Source organism: Agelaius phoeniceus, chromosome 12, assembly GCF_051311805.1.
Source record: "Agelaius phoeniceus isolate bAgePho1 chromosome 12, bAgePho1.hap1, whole genome shotgun sequence".
Lineage (NCBI taxonomy): Eukaryota > Metazoa > Chordata > Aves > Passeriformes > Icteridae > Agelaius > Agelaius phoeniceus.
Window position 1 is genome coordinate 4332480 of NC_135276.1, and position 20133 is coordinate 4352612.

The following is a 20133-nucleotide window of genomic DNA, read 5'->3' on the forward strand; positions in this document are numbered from 1 at the left end:
ATTGATGGTTCATTCATCCCTCACAGAGGGATACAGTAGATAAATGGTTGATAATCAAGATCACATACCCCACAGCAAACAAGGATACAGAGGATAATTTCATGGACTCTTGTAACCAAGGAAGGTGACAGAGAGTACTTGAACTAATCACTTCATACTTGCTAACCTCCTGCTGATCATTGTAAGGTTTGGATTTTATTTGCATAGAGCCCTAAACTACAGCAACACAAAAAAAAAACCACAAAAACCCCCCAAGAAAACAAGAGAAGAAACAAATTTTGTAATTTACTATCTTAAAATATTAGTGAACAATTCTGAATGTGAGTGGGATGTTACTAATATATATACTACTAATACACTAAATGTGTCCTGCAGGTATCAAGGTGCATGGGCTGTTTTAACAGTGACCTCATGATTTAGAGAGGTTTGTCTTCTTTTTACATAGGAAGAGTTTCCACCATCTCCTGTTCCTAATGCTGACAAGAAGGAGGTTTCTTCCCATGAAACTCAGTGTCAGGTGGTGGTGGATAAGTCAAGTGTACAAATAGAAGGTAAGTAAACTTACTTTAAGTCAAAATGCCTTGCCTTTTACTACCATTGGGGAAAAAAAAAAATACTATATTATAATATTATACTCCTTTTTTAAAAGGGCAGTTAAAGAAATGCTACTGAATACTTACCAGTTTCTAATACAGGAAACTAAAAACCTGCATAAAGAGGAAAGATTGGTTTATACTCACTGTGGAATGAACTGACAGCCACTGTAAAATGAGGAGGTGGGGAGGAAGATTTTGTGAACTCTTGCCTTGTAAAGTGCAGTCATTCTCTACTATGTTTTTGTTGATTTTTTGTGCCAGAAGCAGTCAGGTTTGTAATCTGGAACTTTTTAGAGTGTCACTGTGTTAAAAAAAAAAAAAGAAAAAAAATAGAATCTGTAGAAACTAGCAATGTTAAAAAAAAAGCTAGAGATACAGGAAAACATTTTTAATCAGTTATTTTACTTGTCTGAAAAACAGTAGTCAAAACTTCTTGAGTTTTCAAACAATCAAATGGCATGATAGTAGTGTTGTTTATACCTTTTACAAAAGTTGCATCATTATTGGTGTCAGGATGTTTCTTCAAAATAGAGAAATAAACATGATAATCAATGTCAGAATATCAACCTAAGCACTGAATTGTTAAGATTGACAAATAGTTTTTTTCAGTATGTAATTTCATTAGATTAGGGACATTTCTGTTGTTACTGGATCTGTCCTTAGGCTATATTCTTATAACAATAGAATATTTTGGAGAAAAATTATAACAATAGAGCAAGACCAGTCTACTGGTATAGTAGTTTTCTTGTCTGTTAGCATAATTATCTTGTCTGTTATTTTTAAATCAGGAAAAGGGAAATAAGAATTAGTTTTGGAACTGAAAAATGCAGTTTCTACAGAGGATAGTTGTAACAATGATGAATGAAAAACACAGATTCCCCATAGCAGCTGCAAAGGAAGATTATTTCTTGCAAAAAACTTTTTTATGCTGCATTTAGAGAGTAAACTCTTCCCTGTTTCCATTCCCATGGAACAGAAAAAACATGCAGTGGCTGCCTGCCCCTGCAGGTGCTGCTGTTCTCATGTTCCTTTACCCCATCCCTTTTTGATCACCTTTTTAAGGCTTCTGCAGGTTCTGCTGTTCACATTTCCTTTACCCCATCCCCTTTTTGATCACCTTTTTAAGGCTTCTGCAGGTGCTGCTGTTCTCATGTTCCTTTTCCCCATCCCCTTTTTGATCTCAGTGTCCATGTGCCCTGACCAGTCAGAACCCCAAACATGAGCTGAGCACACCCTGCTTGTTTGGCTTGTTTTCTGTTTACACAACTTGGTTTTTAGGTTCTCTAACTTGGTTTTTGCTATCCCTTTAGCTGAGGCTTTCCCAGAGTGCTTTCCCATGAGCTGAAGTGACAGAAATGAACAGAAGTGTGTCCTGTCAGGCCCTTATTCCATAAGATTTTTTTGGATCTCCCACAGATGGTAGCACTCTGTAGCTAGTGGATAGGAAAGAGGAAACACAACTGTCTCTGAATTTTATTTGTGTTGGATCCAACATGAATAAAATTCAAAGACACAATTTCATTATTTCAGTGGCCTCTGTTTATTTCTCTTTTATAGAGAACAATATTGAGAAAGAATGGTTGCTTTGATAAAACCATTTGGGAAGAGAAGGCATTAAACTGAAAATGTAGGATATATAAACTGTTTCCAGTCCCTCTTGTCCATAGTAACTGCTGCAGGCCTTGCAGGCTGTCAGAATTGCACTTGTTTGGTTCAGAGATGCAGTAGGATTCCAGTCCAGTAACATCAGTGACAATATTTCATTTGTTCTTCAGTTAAATTCTACACTTATCACAGAAGCCAACTTCATTTCTTCCATACTTGCACCTATCCAGTGTGAGGTAAAGTGGGGTCTCACCTCAGTGTCCTGCTCTACTATGAAACAGTGGAAAATTAATTCTCTAATCTGGGGTTTGGGAAGGACTTTCTTACGTTTATTTGCATTAATTATATGTGTGCATACATATCCCTATGAACCCTTAGAGCTTATGGACTTAAAATAATTTTTGTTCTAATTGACTGAAAGATCTGTTTTTCTTTAACAGAAGACCAAAATCTGGGCTTGAATTTAAAGGTAAGACTTTTATAAAGGCTGATTTATGATGCATTTTGGAAAATAGCCTGTCATAAAAAGCTGATAGGTTTGCAGTCACTTAAAAGAAAACTAATATATTGCCACTGTGGAATCTTTTTCTTTTGGAATACAAGAATGGCTAATCCTTCATTTTGAAAAAATGCTACTGTATAGGTAAATGGGCCACAGAAAAGTTGTTGTTTGTTTTTTTTTTAATAGTATATTGTCTGTTACTCCTCATGTGAAGGAAAGAAACTTGGAATGAGAGCCAACATGCTATACCAAGAGATAGCTCATACTGTTAATTTTCAATATCTGAGCCTGACTTTACTGCATTTTTGTATGGTTTTCTATTTGAGCTGATCTGACTGCTTTCATAAGCTTGAAAAAGAATACTCAAAATTTAGTTTCTCAGATCAACTTGCCAGTAGATTGTTTATGAAAATGGTCAGTTCTTCCATTGTTATCAGAACTTTTTTACAAGTTCTTAACCACATATCTTTTCCTTTGAAATTGTTCATTAGTTGTGTCTCATTAGTCATTGGTGTCACTCAGTGTCACCAATGTTAAATTAATGACAGCATATCCTTAAAAAATTTCACTGCTGTTCCATAGAAACATGGAGAAAGTCTCTACATCACCTTCACCTCAAGTAAATACATTAGCATAAATGACACTGTCATTCTTTCCCTTTTGAAAATGTACAAATATTTTCAATTTTTTTTCCAGCAAAGCAAGAACAAAGTTCTTCAACTCTGAAAAACACTTTACATTTTAATTTATTTGCTGATACCCAGTTAGGGACTGACATAATTGACTACTCTAAAGTCTTACTCTGTACAAACTAACAAGTGGGAAGAATACCCTTCCTGTTTCATCAGGAACCTTTGGGTTTGTGACTTTTATGTCAACTGTAAAAAAATTGCTTTGAGAACTGTACATTTCTGACTACTAAAGATAATAGTGAGTTGCAGGTGTCCACAAGTGACTGATGGCAGTGATAATTGATAAAATGATGTCTAGATGAGTAGATGATCAGTTGTGTATTATCAGCAGTGAATCCAACATTCAATTTTGTTGATATAAAAGAAACTCCTTCAAACATTTTATTTAAGTTCTTCAGCAGTGATGCTGTTAAAGCAGATTATCTCATTTTTTATTTCTTTGCTAGGAGGAAAAATTAGTAGCTGTAAATCTGATACAGGACAAACCTCCACCATCCCCAGGTACTTTGGATTTTTCAATCACTTTGCTAGATGTTTTCACTTTATTAATATGCATGTTTATGTGAAAATCAGTTTTACTGATGCAACAACATATCCAGAGTTTTGCAGATCATCTAAAAGTTTACTTTTCTAAGAATTGGTCAGTAACTTTTATTCACTAACGCTGAACTGTTCAGTGGGAAGGAATGTAAAGCTTTCATTGTATGGGTGATTAAAATGTGCAGGAATCCAGAATACTGACCAGTCCCTGCAGGGCACAAACTTTGATTATTGCAGTGGGCATTTCACTTTCACCTCTGCAGTCACTGACACTTGGAAGAGAGAGAGATCTGCTGACACTTTTACATTGAAAGAAGGAATGGTTTTAGTGTCTGAGAGAAAAGATGGGAACTGGCAGCCACTTCACAGCTCTCTTTCCAAATCCACTGGTTTTTGTTCTTCCTGCTCTTATCTTGAGCCATGAGCTGATTTAAATCTTATAAAGGATCACTCATGTATAATGTTAATATTAGAAAAAATAGATTTTAATTTGCTGAAACTCCTATTCCAGTCTGGATACTGATTTAGATCTTAAAGTATCACACAATATAATGTTAATTTTAGAAAAAATGGATTTTAATTTGCTGAAGCTCCTATTCCAGTCTGGATACTGATTTAGATCTTAAAGTATCACACAATATAATGTTAATTTTAGAAAAAATGGATTTTAATTTGCTGAAACTCCTATTCCAGTCTGGCCAGTATTTAAATACCTCGCTCTGTGGCATTCCAGATGTGTCTGTTCGGGCAAGGCAAGTATGGGAAAATATAAGCAAGGAAAAATTCAGAGAACTAAAACAAGAAAATTGGTCTCTGAGCAAGGCATACCAAGCTGTGGTCCAGCAATTTGAGGGAACAAAACAGCTCATGAAAGAACAGGAATTAAAGCTGAAGATACTAGAAGAAGAAAACAAAAGACTAAAAGAAGCTGCAGAGAACTCACATAGAGAAGGTGGGAGAAACATATAAGCTATTCTGTACTTATCTTGTTTCACTATTTCTAATTTCTTACAACCTTTTCCTCTAGCAGTAGGTTTCAAGTCATTGATTTAGGCAAGTATGCATGGAGAAGTAGTTTCCAAACAGTATTTTCTGCATTTGTAGAAATTTTATCAAGGAATAAGTACATGATAAGAAAAAAAATTACTTGTTGTTTGAAATATAATGAATTTTTGTTAGTAGTTTTTCATGGGATTTTTCCATTTTTCTTTGAGAGAAGTTCTTGGTTATTATTCTAGCTTATTTAACTGTTTTTCATTACAATTAACAAATTGTTGTGAACATTTCTTGAATTTTAATGGCACTTTCTTGTTGGATATTTGTTTTAATAGGGGAGCTAACAGAATTACTTTCTCTCAGACAACAAGCACAAGAGCTGGTAGATGAAAATGATGCTTTGAAAAGAGTGGTCCATCGTTTAAATGTAGAATTAAGTCGCTATCAAACTAAATTCAGGTCATTGTCCCAAGAAGAGGTGAGAATCTTGGTTATCAAGGCAGTTTCTACTGAAATGTCCCATTGTCTGTTATTTAATCTTTTGAGTTTTTTGACTGTTTCTAAACCAGATTTGTCATAAAGTCTACAAATTGCTCTTTTTCTGAAATTTAAAATAATTCAAAATAAGCCTTTATCATTAAGTCTAATATTAAGAATTCAGTATTATTTTGTATCAGTAAGATCCTGAACTTCCAGTTTTATTGGGTGTGTGTTAACATATGCAACACATGTAATGAAAACATAATCTTGTTTGGGGTGATAATTGTGACTGCAGTGGACAGCAACTGGTGCTTAAAAATCATAATGTCAATATCTTTTTAAATATCTGTTCTAGAAGGCAAAGCTGAAAAGCTTACCCATGGAAGGGCCACAACCACCATGGCTGGTAAGTCAAATAATATTTGCACTTAACTGTTCATTCCTCTCTAAGTAAAGAAGGAGAATTTCTTTACTGGAATCAAAGAATTCAGATATTACTTTGCTGAACTATCACATACTAATAGAATATTATAAACATTTCTTTTGATGTATGGCAGAACTTTGTAATGAATGTGTGCAGTTCCAGCTGAATGTACAGTAAGTTACAAACTGCACATAGTCACCAACTTTGAACTATTGAAAAGTATTGTTATACTGAGAATCATAAATGCCATCTTCACTTAGAATTGGCTAGCATGTAGTTTGCTTCAAGGTCTATTTCTTAATTGGTAATCTTAATTGTTAGTCTTAATTGGTAATCTTTTGCTGTTACTTTTTTTGTGATTATACTAAAAGAAAACAGAATATTTCTGATTGTAGTAATGGCCATGGATCCAGTAGTAGCCTATGAATTTCTGACAAGGAGAAGGAAATAGTCTGTGAAAGGGAATGCATTTGTAATATGTAAAAACATTTCTCCTTGAAATACTCAACAGATCTTCTATTTTCCTTCCTCACTGTTACTGAGAACTGTACAGAATGGGAAAGTTCTCCTGCTTTCTCTTTTTAGCCAAAATAGCCAATAATCACATATGAATGTATTTAGTCTTAAAGATGCAGATTTGAGAGTGTAAAAGTTCCCTTCCCACTTACTAATGAATAATAATTTTTTTTAGCAGTAGCATTCACTATAGTGTTTGAGTCTTGTTTTGTGTTCACTTGCATCCATATTCTGCTGTGTTATATAGAGTGATAAGTTAAAGCTGCTTTTTAGAAGAAAGATGCAAGTAAAGCATGAGGTCTTTTCCTTTCCAAAGCTTGCTCCTGCCACAGCAGGGTGAGGTGTTTCTGCAGCATCATTCTGCATGTGATGCTCTGTGTGCTTGCATAAGTTCTGCAAGTCATATATGAAACCCCTTTAACAGCTTTCAAAATTAATAATCTAGAGCCAAAGTAAAAAATACAGGTGACATGATAGCTTGTAATTAATATACATGTATTTATTTTTTCTTTTAAGTTGGATATGAAGTATTTGTCACCTCTTCTGTTGGCGTATGAAGATCGAATAAGAGAAAAGGAAGATTTTATTCTTGAACATGAGGCAAGTTGCCATTTAGAAAAAAATATCCACTAAAGCAGAAATAAATGACTGAATTTTTAAAAGGGATTTACCTGTGATGTTCTCTGCCTAAAATTTAAAGCTAGTTTGTTTTACTTTTCCATGCATGGTATTGTGCTGTCTCATCCTACTTGGTTTGCTTGTTTTTGTCAGCCTGTTCACTTTTAGGAGCATGCACTACACTGACATAGATAAGATGTGCTCTAAAAATGGAGCAAACCATTAACTAGTCAGTGGTAGAAAGAATTTAGTCCTAAATTCATAGTGGGAACTCAGTGCTCTTGCAGCTGCTTGTGGGTTTTGTGGTAGAAGAATACTTACTTCTAGGTATTAAAAGATTGGGTACTCTTTTTGCTTTTTAGAAATATTTTTTGTCACTGAATCTTTGAAAAAAATAGCTATTTGTTTCAGAGTACAGCTTTCCTAGGTTTTGAAAGTAAATGTATTTCCTTCCAAAAATTGAGCCATGGAATAAGCAGAAAACAGCAGGGGTTTTTTATATTACTGTAAATTCACTGTGTTGTCTTACCATGTTCAAATCCATGTCACTCCTACTGAAAATGGATAGTATCAGCCAGTAATTTCCAGAATTCAGCTTTTTAAACCTATCTTCTGAGGGTCTGCAACTTGCAAAAATGTGGCACAATATCAGTATTACTGTTAATCAAATATTACTAGATTAATGAAACAATTTAGAAATCAATATGCACACCTGAATTAGAGATGAGTGAGTAGTGAGATAATATTCTATTATGACAAGAACTAGAAGTTATCTAAACATGTGTACTTAAAAATTTTTTCTTGATGTAAAAATTAAAGAAAATAATTTCTTTAAATTATTTCTAAAAAAATAAAATATAAAGAACTTTATATGAAATCCTTTGTCTTCCAGGAGGATATGAAGAATTTTAAAGCACGAGTTGAAGAGTTGGTGAAGGAGAATGAAGATTTGCATGGGCAATTAAATAACTTCATTACTCCTACAGAATGGCAAGTTATATTCCTAGAAATTAATTTCAAAATTTAAAATTATTTTGCTTATTTAATGCAAACTTTTAAAATTAAGGAAATGAAAGGATCTTAAAATTACAGATCTTAAGGAAATTTTTTTTGTCTGTAAGCACTGTTTTTCTGAAGAATTAATAGCATTATGAGTGTCATGCTGGAACAATGCTGATCTGTAGTGCCTAGAAGAATTTTGGAGTAAAGATTAAAAATGAATGTGGAGTTTTGCACTGGAAGCCCATGTAATTCTGTCCTAGATATTGCAGGTTACATACTTTACAGTGTGCCAATGACATCAGTTTTTCACTAATACAAAAGAGCATTGGAATGTGGCATTAGAAGAATTTGATATTTTTGAGAAGTGAGATAATGCAAATGAAATTAAGTGAGACAGTGCATAATGAAGTTAAGTAGTTGTTGGAGGTTGGGATTTTTCCTTTTTTATTAATTTTTTGTCTCCCATTTGTTGCCCAAGAGATGGGAATGACTGATACTTAAAAGATGTGGCTGGGAGGAGGAGGAGGAGGAGGAAGAGTGCAGCTGACTGCAGTCTCTTAGCTGTGGGGCTTTCCCTTGGGAAGTGCAGAGATCCCTGGAGATTTTGGCTGGGATTCAGCTCCTCAGTCTCTTGGGATTGGGATGGGAGTGCCCAGGGGTGCTTTTGGTGCCAGACCTGCTGCCCAGAGCATTTGCTGCCACTGCAGAGTTTTCATCCTGCCCTGAGTGCACTGTGGGTGAGCTTCTGCTCACAAGGAGCTTGGAACAGGTTGGGAGCAGCATCCACTATGAGTAAACATAAAAGTTCTTCCTGCACCCATGGCACAGGTAGTGGTTGCATGCAGGGGCTCAGATGACAGCATGAGGAGGATTTTGGAAGAGCCAGCATGCAGCATAATCTTACATCTTTCTGCAGACCCACCCAGTGGCAGATACCTACTTTCAATGAGACAGAAATGCAGGTGTTAGTATCTGCATAGGTTTGGTTTCCTCAGGTCCTACCATTGCTTTCAATAAAGAGGTTCAAATATGATTTTGTAAGTTTACCCTGTTGACAATCAATCAGTGTTTGTTCTTTGGACATAACATCTGAGTTCTATTTTATTTATATTTATCATTGCAGGCAGCTGCTGCAAACTCAGGCCAAGCTGGTCTTGGAAGAAAATGCAGTGTTGATGGAGCAACTCAAAATTCAACAAGCTAAAGCAAAAGATAGTCACAGACAGCATGTTCAGGAAGGTAAAAGTGCTTGAGTTGCTATTCATCTGAACTGTACTAAAGATGATACTGCAGGTTTTGATTTTTGTAGGGTTTTTGTTTGTTTTCTGTTGTCATTTTTTGTTTTGGCGAGCTTGGCAGTGTTTTGGTTTTGGTTGGCTGGGGGTTTTTTTGCAACTTTAAAAAGCATCCTTGAATGTAGGTAATGTTAATAGGAGATCAAGCTCTGGATGTCAACTGATACTTTAAAAATGTCATTATCACCTATTGACACTATAAAAAATACTCCATTTTGACTTCTTCTGAAAAAGTGAGAACTGTTAAACAGCAACACAGTCATTTGTATAATTGAAGAGCACTTCAAACTGAATCAGAATTTTTCATAGTAAAATGACATTTCAGTGAGCTTATAGCCTTGAAAAGAAGTACTCTTGAAGTTTCTGCACTATTCCAAAACAAGTTGCTTGAGACAGCAAAAAGACAAGTCCAAGCTGTTAAAACACAAACTGACAAATGGTCTGTTACATAATGTTGTAAACAGCTAGGAATGAATGTAGTAATGGTTTTGTTGAAGTTTCACCCAGTGCTTGAATTAGTTCTGCTCTACACAATTGACTTTTTTCCCCTCCTTCCAAAAGCTTCCAAGTTGACCAAACAAATAGTAATCTTAGAAGGTAAGAACAAGAGTCAAGAGGAAGAAATAACAGAGTACCAGAAGCAGCTAGAAGCTTTGTGTTCTACATGTGAAGAGCTGAAAGCCAAAGTGGACAGCAGAATAACAGCAGAGGAGCACTTGGCAGTGGTGAATGATTTAAAAAGGTATGGGTTTATAAATGGTGCACATAGGGAGAAACATTGGTGCAAGGCATGCACATGACACACAGCACTCTGCAGGGAGGAAACTTGTGCTGGTAATCCAGGAAGGTAACCACCAAAGCACAAAGAAAGGGAAAGAAGTGTTTAGAAAATACTTAGTTTATACAGACATTTAAAATTGCAAAATCCCAGTTCTAGAAACATGGGTAGAAGTGTTTTTACCATAGAGTACCTACTGCTAATTGCACCATTTTAAATAGTAGAAGAGGAGGCATTAAAAATACCATTTTTGTGAAATCTATTTGCTTCTATCACTACTATATAAAAAACATTTTCATGCCTGTGTTCCCATCTTTGGAACATGTCTAAAGAATCCTGAAATTCTGAGCCAAAACTTCTAAGTTTCTTTAATTGTTACAATATGGAAATTACATGAAACATCACAACTCAAAAGTGCTGCTGTGCAGGATAATCTGCAGAGTAATGTTTCTGTGAAGATATTCCATAGATTTGAATGCTCTCAAGCCTTTGCATAGTGCTGGTTACTGTTTCAGTGCCATCCTGAGAAGTCCTCACACCTTGTATTTTGGTGTTGATAGTAATTTATTTGAAAAAAAAAAAAAGAAACACAAAGGGATTACATCTGGACAGCATATTTTTATAATTGAAATGAAGTGCAGTCAGAAGGAATTACTTGAATAATTTGACATGAGATTGTAACACCTCTCTGTTGTCACCAGAGAACACTGAGCATTCTCAGTGGATCTTACTTCATAACTTCAACATGGGTATCTTCCTGCAACTTAGCATTTGAGTGATGCAGATCTGTACATGATACCTGTTCTACACTGTTGGGTTTTGCAGCTGTTTACAGCAGGAGCAGGAGAAAAAGCTCTCTGAGGTGGAAGCTGTAATGGGAAAGATAGCATCACTGCAAACTGAAAACAAGAAACTGCTCTTGGAGAAAAACAACTTCATGGCTGACAAGAAGATCCTGGAAACTGAGATGCAGTTGACTCAAAAGACAAACAGGTCTTATCACAGTCTCATTTTCTTGTACAGAAATACTTTCATTTCTAAAAACAGAAATATCTGTAAAAATATTGTCTGACTTCCCATAATGTGTATTTTCTACCTACTGCAAAAAAAAACCTGTTACCTAAGCATGTTTGTCATGTCTAGAGGCCTGGTTGTCAAGTTTTACCAACCTTTCATGCTCACTTTTCTGTGTCTGTGTGCAAATTAAGAATATATCTTTAATTTAGTAATTAGTAGCTAGCTATAGCAATTAATCATTAGGTGTACTTATCTGACAATAAGATGAGTTGACATACCCTATTTGCAGTTAGATAAGGATAAGACTTACACTATTTGAAGATCTTCTTATGCACCTGGTAGCTTAGAGAGGAGTTCACAGTATTTTAAAAAGACAGTATTATTGTTCTATATCTTCAGAAATATGAGCTTGTAGCCATTGCACAAACTGTTCTTTTGAACCACTGTTATTGTTGTAATTCAGATAACATATTGTAAAGAAAAAGCAGCCCCAGAAATTTTAACATGGTACTATTGGCACTGCAAATATTCTGAGCCAGTGCATTTTTAGCACTGTGTATGAGACTTGTACATGTTGATTTGCACATGTGTGATACAATTTTTTTAAGGCCATTACTAATTCCCAAACCAAAGATTTTCCCTTTTCTTTTACAGACGATTGAAGAAGAAAATTGGTGTTTTGCAACTGCAGCTGGAGGAAGCAATGGAAAAAGAAGTTGCAGCCCATCACTATCTAGCAAACCTTATTGGGCTGGTGGAGAAGACAGCTAAGGAACGTGATCATCTTGTATTTTTGGTAATTACCTTTAAGTAATTCATGTGATTTAATTGATATTTCACACAGTTATCATGCTACTGGCACAAGTTATTAATAATCTGAATTTTCAAAGAATACAGCTGTAATTCCAGTTCAAGGATTTAGCTCTATTTAAGTAGACTTTAGAAAATAGGATAGGAGCAGTGAAAGATTTTTTTTTCTAGAGGAGCAATTAAAAGCATCTACCCTTATTTCTGGAGGTAATATAATTAAACCTCAAATCACATGAGCATTAGGGTCTGAAATGGCACTTGCCAAGTTTAAAAGATTTTCTTAACCTAGTTTTAGAAATTGATGTTGAGCTACATGTATTAAAAATAGCACACAAGCATAACATTTTAATATTTGTTTTGAGTCTTAAGGGTGGACTGTTACCCTTGGAGTGAGCTGTATGGACTGTCTGCTGTGGGTGCATATCCATATTACTGCTCCTTGTTGGTTAGCAGTCATTTGGACAGGCTGATGGAGAGTTTTGGAACAGCTTCTGCTTAGTGGAACTGCCTGGCATGGAGGTTTCTGGGCTTTTTGTAAACCCATTTTGTTTCTTTTTCAGGATACTGGGCACAATTTCAATTTTTTATATTCATAGTTTTGTCTTCAAATTGAATCTGAAATAATTTCACAAAACTTTGTAAAAATAAAGCTTCTTTTACTTGTTCAGGTAGTAGACAAAGGTTGTCATTAGCATTGGATAAAAAGATAATTTTTGGATTATCAATTGGATAAATTGGATAAATTAACAGCAGTTAATTCCTAATTCTAGGAGAGGAATTATGGTGACACAGCTCTAATCTTTTTCCCCACTACAAACTGAACTTCAGGATTGTGAAACTCGGCACAATAAATATATCCTAGAAACTGGGGGAACTGAGTTCTTAGATCTCAATCTCTGGGATATCTGCCTTTAAATATTAATCATACCATATTAAAAATATCCTTGCCTGAACCCCTGCCAAATTCAAGGGCTTGTTTGAGAACAGACTGCTAGATGTGACCTAAAGGATGAGTCTTATGCATAAAAATGGGATCCCTACTAATGCATGCTTAGATTTGTAGGAAAACCCACAGAATTGGTTGGGTTTACAGTTTGTTTCATTTCAGAATAATACTGCTTCATAATATTCACAGTCAGTTGACAGATTATTATTGAACTGTTCTGAGAATAATTTCCAGGACTCTTTATCCATGTTGGTTCTTCAGACAGAGTTCAAAATGGAATTGCTGTGTCTCCCTCATGTATGCATTTTGTCTGCCCTGACAAACAAACACAGTGGTTACATGTAGCTTTGTTTACTGCATGGTTGCAGGCCAGATGTTTGGAAAATGAGAATCAGGGTGTTCTCAAGAAAATTATAGAAGGCAGCCTGCGCTTAGGAAGACTGGAAGAAAAAGTTAAGGTAAGCAGTGTTTCTAAGCTAAATAGCTATTTTGAAATGTTTGGGGTTTTTTAATGAGAAAAGTAGTTTTATGAAAGACTTATGTATGGATTATCTTTAAAAGTTTTGAAAAAACAAAATAAATCATCATTGTAATTTTCACTAGTGCCTTCTTCCACTGTATTTGTGCATTGCATGTCTGCCAGATATTGTTTACAGCATTACTTGGAGAATTATGACTAGTTGTAATAATATTTAGAGATTATTTGTATTTCATTTTTTGCTCCATATTGTAACCCAAGTGTTCTGTCTTCTACTTCTTTGAGGCTGTACCACTCCTTCAACTTGAAATCCATTAACATTTTCATTCTTCCAAATCTAATTGTATCTCAGGTGTACACTTATCATCAAGTACTTTCTTGTGACCATAGCGTAGAAGGCTGAGAAACTCAGAGGATTTCAAACATCCAGCCTAGTTAGGGAATACATTATAAGTTCTCTTTACAACCCTCTAAACAAAAAGCACAGTATGTAATTGCAGTATAACAGTGAATAAGTTTGAAACATTCGGTGCTACCATGATTATTTTTACTGTAATTTTAAGAAAGGAGAAAGATACCTGGTATATTGGTTTCTGTATCTAGGAAGTAATGTATATATTACTTTCAAAAGCTGTTTTGTATTAAGTCAGGTTTGTTCAGTTTATCCTGAGGCAGAGTCTCCATATTCTACTTTGCCAGTCAAGACCTCCACTGCTATTCCTGCATCAAATGACACAAATGTGCACCACCACTGTGTCAATGGAGACCATCTCCACCTGCACTTTCATTGTAAGGATTGACACAGCTTAGAAATTAACCACAAAGAAAATAAATGAAATTGTAAGTGTAAAGAGAGAGCAATAAGCTGAAAAATAGCTTGGATTTGTAAGGAACCCTTCATAAAATACCTGAATGCATGAAACACTACTGTGAAAGATTTACCTAATTATATTAAGACAGCCATAAAATATTTTTAGCTTTTTTCACCATCATTTATGTCTAGCTCCCCTACTAAGATAGTGGCTTGTATTCTTGTTAAATGTGGATCTTCTGCAATGTAATAGATCTGTGACTACTGTAAGGGATAGAGAAGAGGTTGGCATAAAATTAAGAACATTTACATGTAGTGAATTTAAAGTGCAAAACCAATACTGGCAAAAGGACAGGCAAGGACATACTTCATTGGATGCAGGGGGAAATATATTGACTTAAGGAGAAGGTAGAGATACTTCATGCCATATTTTTCTCAGTTTTCAGCAGTAGGACAGATTGCTCTCAGGACAGCTGGCCTCCTGAGCTGGGAGAAGGGAGAAGGGAGCCCCCCTGCAGGACAGCCCCCTGTAACCCAGGAGGAAGCAGCCAGGGCTGTGCTAAACCATTTAGATACTTACAAGTCTATGGTCCCAGAGGGGATCCATCCCAGGGGGATGAGGGAGCTGGCATAAATGAGCTCCCCAGGCTGCTCTCCATCATTTATTATCACTCCTGGCTCAGCAGGGAGGTCCCAGAGCACTGGAGGGTGCCAGTGTGAGCCCATCCCCAGGAAGGGCTGGAAGGAGGAGCTGGGGAACTCCAGGCCTGTCAGCCTGACCTGGGTGCCCGGCAAGGTTATGGAACAGATCACCTTGAGTGCCATCACAGGGCACCCACAGGATGGCCCAGGGATCAGAGCCAGCCAGCGTGGGCTTAGGAGGGGCAGCACCTGCCTGGCCAACTTGATCTCCTTCTGTGACCAGCTGACCCACCTGTGGATGTGGGATGTGCTGTTCACAGGGGTCTCAGGACAAGGGAAGAGACAAGAGTGTTGACTCTGTTTCAGAAGGCTGGTTTATTTTTTTATGATATATTATATTAAAGAAAATGATATATTAAAACTATACTAAAAGAATAGAAGAAAGGATTTCATCAGAAGGCTAGCAAGGAATGGAAAAGAATGGAATGAGAATAAAATCTTGTGACTGACCAGAGAGTGAGACAGCTGGACTGTGATTGGCCATTAATTAGAAACAACCACATGAGACCAATCCCAGACCCACCTGTTGCATTCCACAGCAACAGATAACCATTGGTTACATTTTGTCCTTGAGGCCTCTCAGCTTCTCAGGAGAAAAAATCCTAAGAAAAAAGATTTTTCATAAAAGATGTCTGTGACAGTGGGGAAGGCTGTGGATGTGTCTGCCTGGACTTCAGCAAGGCCTTTGGCACTGTCTCCCAGAGCTCACTCCTGGAAAAGCTGCAGCCCAGGACTGGGACAGTGTCAGCACCCAGGACACCCCTCTGGCTGTCCTGAGCAGCCCAGACCCTGCCAGGGGGCTCAGAGACCCTGGCACAGAGCCCAAAATGCCCCTGTGGGTTTGATTGTGACCTGTGGAGCAAATTACCAACCTTGGATGAAGATCAGCAAGCCATGACAAATTAAGTAGAATGATAGTGAATTTATCACAAACTGAAATAGTAGATTCTGGGGTTTTTAGAATGGGGATTCAGGGGGGCAAGATGGAGGAATCTGGGTGTGTCCAGCCTTTCTCCTTCTTCTTCTTCTTGGCCTCCATCTTCTGCTGTGCTGGTGGCACTCACAGATTGGTTTAGAGTAGAAGCTCACTGTCTAACACAGGTGCTGGGTATTGGGAAGGAATTGTGAACATTGTACAGGTAGTTTTTAGTATAAAGACAGAACCCTGCCCTGGGGGCAGGCAGAGTGCCTGGAACTGTCCTGCTGGATGGACCTGGCAGGGCAGGAGAAAGAATTTTATAGATAAGGAACAATGAACAACCTTGAGACTGAGAAATGAAGAGCCCTGACTGCTTCTTCAAGCGCTGGGGCTGGGAAAAGAGACTTTCCAACTTTTCTTGGGGTCACAGTGAGCAGCCAGAGATCCCAACAGGACAGGAGCACTCTCTGTGCTGAGCTCAGAAGTGGCTGGATGGCCCAGAGAGTGGTGGGGATGGTGCTGCATCCAGCTGGGGCCAGGCACCAGGGGTGTCCCTCAGGCTCTGTGCTGGGGCACTGATCACTCCTGTTCAGTATCTTCCATGATGATCTGAATGAGGGGATTGAGTCCACCATCAGTAAATTTGCAGATGACACCAAGCTGGGAGCATGTTTTGGTCTGCTGGAGGGTAGGAGGGCGCTGCAGAGGGACCTGGACAGGCTGGATAGATGGGCCAAGTCCAACAAGGCGAGGTTTAACCAAGTCCAAGTGCCCAGTCCTGCATTTTGGCCACAAAACCCCCTACAGGGTGGGGACAGGGTGGCTGGGCAGTGCCCAGGCACAAAGGGACCTGGGGGTTTTGGTCAGCAGCAAGTGACCATGAGCCAGCAGAGTGCCCTGGGGGCCAAGCAGGCCAATGGCTCCTGGCCTGGCTCAGGAATGGTGTGGCCAGCAGGGGCAGGGAGATCATCCTTCCCCTGCACTGGCACTGGTGGGGTCACACCTCGAGTGCTGTGTCCAGTCTGGCCCCAGTTTGGGAAGGATGTTGGGATGTTTGAGTGCCCCCAGAGGAGGCAACAGGGCTGGAGAGGGGCTGGGAACACAAACCCTGTGAGGAAGCCCTGAGGGAGCTGGGGGTGCTCAGCCTGGAGAAAAGGAGGCTCAGGGGTGACACTGTCACTGCACAGCTCCTGAAAGGGGCCTGTGCTCAGCTGGGGGTCAGTCTTTCCTCCCAGGCATTTAGTGACAGGACAGGAGGACACAGCCTTAGGCTGTGCCAGGGGAAGTTTAGGGTGGACATCAGGAAATATTCTTCACAGAAATGGTGATTGGGCATTGGAATGGCTGCCCAGGGAGGAGGTGGAGTCTCTGTCCCTGGAGCTGTTCAGGGTGGCTGGATGTGGTGCTCAGTGCCATGGTTTAGTTGATGAGGAGGTCATGGGTTGGACTTGATGATCACAAAGGTCTTTTCCAACCTAATTCATTCTGTGATTCTGTGAACTGAGAGATACTGACTCAGTGCCATGGTCAGCATTACCTGAGCTAGTACTTTGCCTGGGGTCAGCATGATAACCTGAGCTAGTACTTTGCCTGGGGTTTCTCTTTGTAGTTCATAATTGTAATTACCAAGCAGTTTGATGATCCGTGGCAAGAATTTGAGGAAACCAATTTTTCTGGTATTAAAACTATTTCTTTACAGTCAGAATTCTGCAGTGTCTTCTCTTTTAATATGAGCTTGGACATCATGTTTGTCTCATCAGGGAGTCCTTCAACTTCATGCAAAAGGGACAGCTAACACAGCAAAATCTGTCTTTTTATGAAGTATTTTAGTCAAACATCTAGTACAAATTCTGTGAAAACAATCCAGGGTTTTGGACTTAAAACTGTGAATAGTAAATCTCTGATAACAGAATTTGCACTCCAGTTCATCATTACACACCTTTTCCTTTCCTTTATACTGCAAATGTAATTAATCTTTAAATTATGCACACACTGTTGAAAAAAAGAATTTAGATTACAACAAGTTCATTCATTCTGAATCTCTATTTGATAATAATTTTGTTAGTCATGAGGTTTTAGTAAAAACAGAAACAACCTTTGTATTGAAGACATCTACCATCTCCTGCTGTAACTGCCCTCATTTTCATGCAAGTTTGCTAATTTGGCCTTAATTTTTTTCCTGTCCTCTTGCTCCCTATTACATTTAGAGTACAAAATTGTGATTGTTGAAGAGAAAGCAATAAAGATTTGTTCCTAGCACTTCCTGATCACTGAGGAGCTGTGTATTTCAGAACTGCATGTACTCATTGCAGAACTTGCTGTTTTGTATAAGCAGTTGCTCATGCCAGCACATTTGAAGGAGACAATGTTCCTGTCACCAGTGTTCCTTTGCCATGTTCCTATCAACATTAATCTGGACTTAGGGAAAGGTGCTTGGTGTCTGAAATCAGGATACCATGGGTTGATGTAAGCCTTGCTGCATACATGGCCTTTCTATTCAGAGTATTCATTCTGCTTTGTTAGACACTAGATTTTTCCAGTATGAGACCCTTGAAAATTCATGGAACATTGCTGGTTTTTTAAATGCAGCCACTTAAGAAACTGCTTCCATTGTTTTGTCAGACCTAAAGATGGATTATTTTTTCCCCAAATATTTTAATTATCAGGGCAGGAATTCACCCCTATTTTTGTCCCAAGTTACCAGTCAGGAAACACAAGGGCCCAGGTAGTACAGCATATAATATTGCAACACCTGTTTTCCCTTCATTCCCTTCATTCATATGTTCAAAGTCTTTCACACTTTGTGATGTTAGCTGATGTATAGAAAGAATCTCTAAATTATTCTGGTATATATCACTATTTTGTATAGTTGGCATAGAAAACAGAAAGTATAACCAAAATTGAAAGGAAATGCATTCATCTTATTGGTAAAGGAACCACTGGATTCTGTTTCACACTCATAAGTTGATCTGTATGCACAGGAGAGAGAAATGTACCCAAATTTGTGCTGGCTTTTGTCTGAAGCTGTTTCAGTTTTCTCACACTTCTCCACTCAGCTGTGAACTCAGGAGATGACCTGCACACACTGCCACTCACACAAAAGTGCTGCCAAAAATCAGGGAGATATTAACATCCCCAGGAAGGCTGGTTATGTGTCTCAGGCATTCTGAGCCTGCTGAATAGAACCTATCTTTCCATGACTGCAACAAAACCATCTATTTCCAAGATCTCTGTGACAAACCCAGGAGCCAAGGGCCTCCTAGGAGAGCCAGAATGACAGCATAATGTATACCCTGACCCAAAAATATCATGTATGCAGAGTTCCTCTTCATCATCTGCAGTCTGTTTTACTGTCTCTTTACCACCTAGGAGTGAGTTATATCCTCCTCAGCACCAGCACTTGCATCCATGATCATTCCTCATCCTGCTTGCTATGTACAGGGGCTGCCATGACCATCTCTAGAGGAAAATACTATGACTTCCAGCTATGTGTTACCATCCTCTGCCTGAAAATTCATCTCCACCAGTCTGTTTGCTGCTACCTGCTTCACTTCAGAGAACAGTAATGGGTTATCTTGAACAATTCAAAGGTGTGAGGGATCTGTAAGAGCCAGCAGTGCCTGTGTCAGTATGCCCAGAACCATCCCAACCTGCCCAGGCTGCATTTTACAGACTTATCATCGATCAGAACAGAGTATCACTCACACCTAGTCTCATGACTATAATCATAAGAAGGTGCACTTTTCCTGCTGATTTTGCAACCATTCTGCACACAGGACTCAGCTGCAGTTGGCAAAGGCAGAGCAGGAGGAGCTGTGGGCTGGGGAGGAGCAGAGTGCAGCTTAAAACACAGACCTCAGCTTAAAGCACACAACACCCAGTACTGGATGGTCAGTGAGCACATGATGGAAAGAAGGGTTTCACCAGTGCTACAATTCACCAGCCTTCCTTCCCCCTGATAAAGTAGAAATTTGCTCTTGTTCTTTGAAATTATTACATTAATCTAATCTATAGAGGGCATTTCAGTCACACCTGGCTGGACCTGGTACGTGCTGGGGCTTTTACTGACAGAGGGGAAGGTTCAGCTGTTTCCCTAAACTCTGCACATCCTCTAGGCTGGCTCTGAGCAAGCTTCTGTTCAGAAAGAACTTGTTTACTTGTAGCCTTCCATAACTCTGCATTTGTAATTACTATTTGTAATAATATTATTTGTAATAATAATTACTCTGCATTTTGAAGGCTTCTCTGGGAATCTAAAAAGTTGAGTGAAGTTACTGGTTAACTTGCAGGCTTCTTTTTCTTCTATTAGAAGTGTCAGGGAAAAGTTAGGATAAAAACCCTATGTAAGTCAACCTTAAAGATTGAATTACTAATACCTGTTGTTACACTATTACCTCTAGAAAATT

The 20133-nt window shown here is 38.2% G+C and overlaps 1 protein-coding gene across 4 annotated transcripts in view; it reads left to right on the plus strand.

Moving 5' to 3' along the window:
• The window catches only part of CEP89 (centrosomal protein 89), a 36920-nt gene that overhangs the window by 8229 nt on the left and 8558 nt on the right, over nt 1-20133 (plus strand). For 3 of the 4 annotated variants that reach the window (XM_077184845.1, XM_077184846.1, XM_077184848.1), the window contains 13 exons: nt 446-551; nt 2642-2670; nt 3842-3896; nt 4669-4887; nt 5267-5409; nt 5767-5817; nt 6868-6951; nt 7862-7963; nt 9099-9210; nt 9828-10008; nt 10870-11037; nt 11716-11857; nt 13186-13275. In XM_077184845.1, coding sequence (XP_077040960.1) covers nt 446-551; nt 2642-2670; nt 3842-3896; nt 4669-4887; nt 5267-5409; nt 5767-5817; nt 6868-6951; nt 7862-7963; nt 9099-9210; nt 9828-10008; nt 10870-11037; nt 11716-11857; nt 13186-13275 — 1482 coding nt within the window. The remainder of the gene's footprint in view (nt 1-445; nt 552-2641; nt 2671-3841; nt 3897-4668; nt 4888-5266; nt 5410-5766; nt 5818-6867; nt 6952-7861; nt 7964-9098; nt 9211-9827; nt 10009-10869; nt 11038-11715; nt 11858-13185; nt 13276-20133) is intronic. The other variant, XM_077184847.1, reaches the window with a different exon arrangement.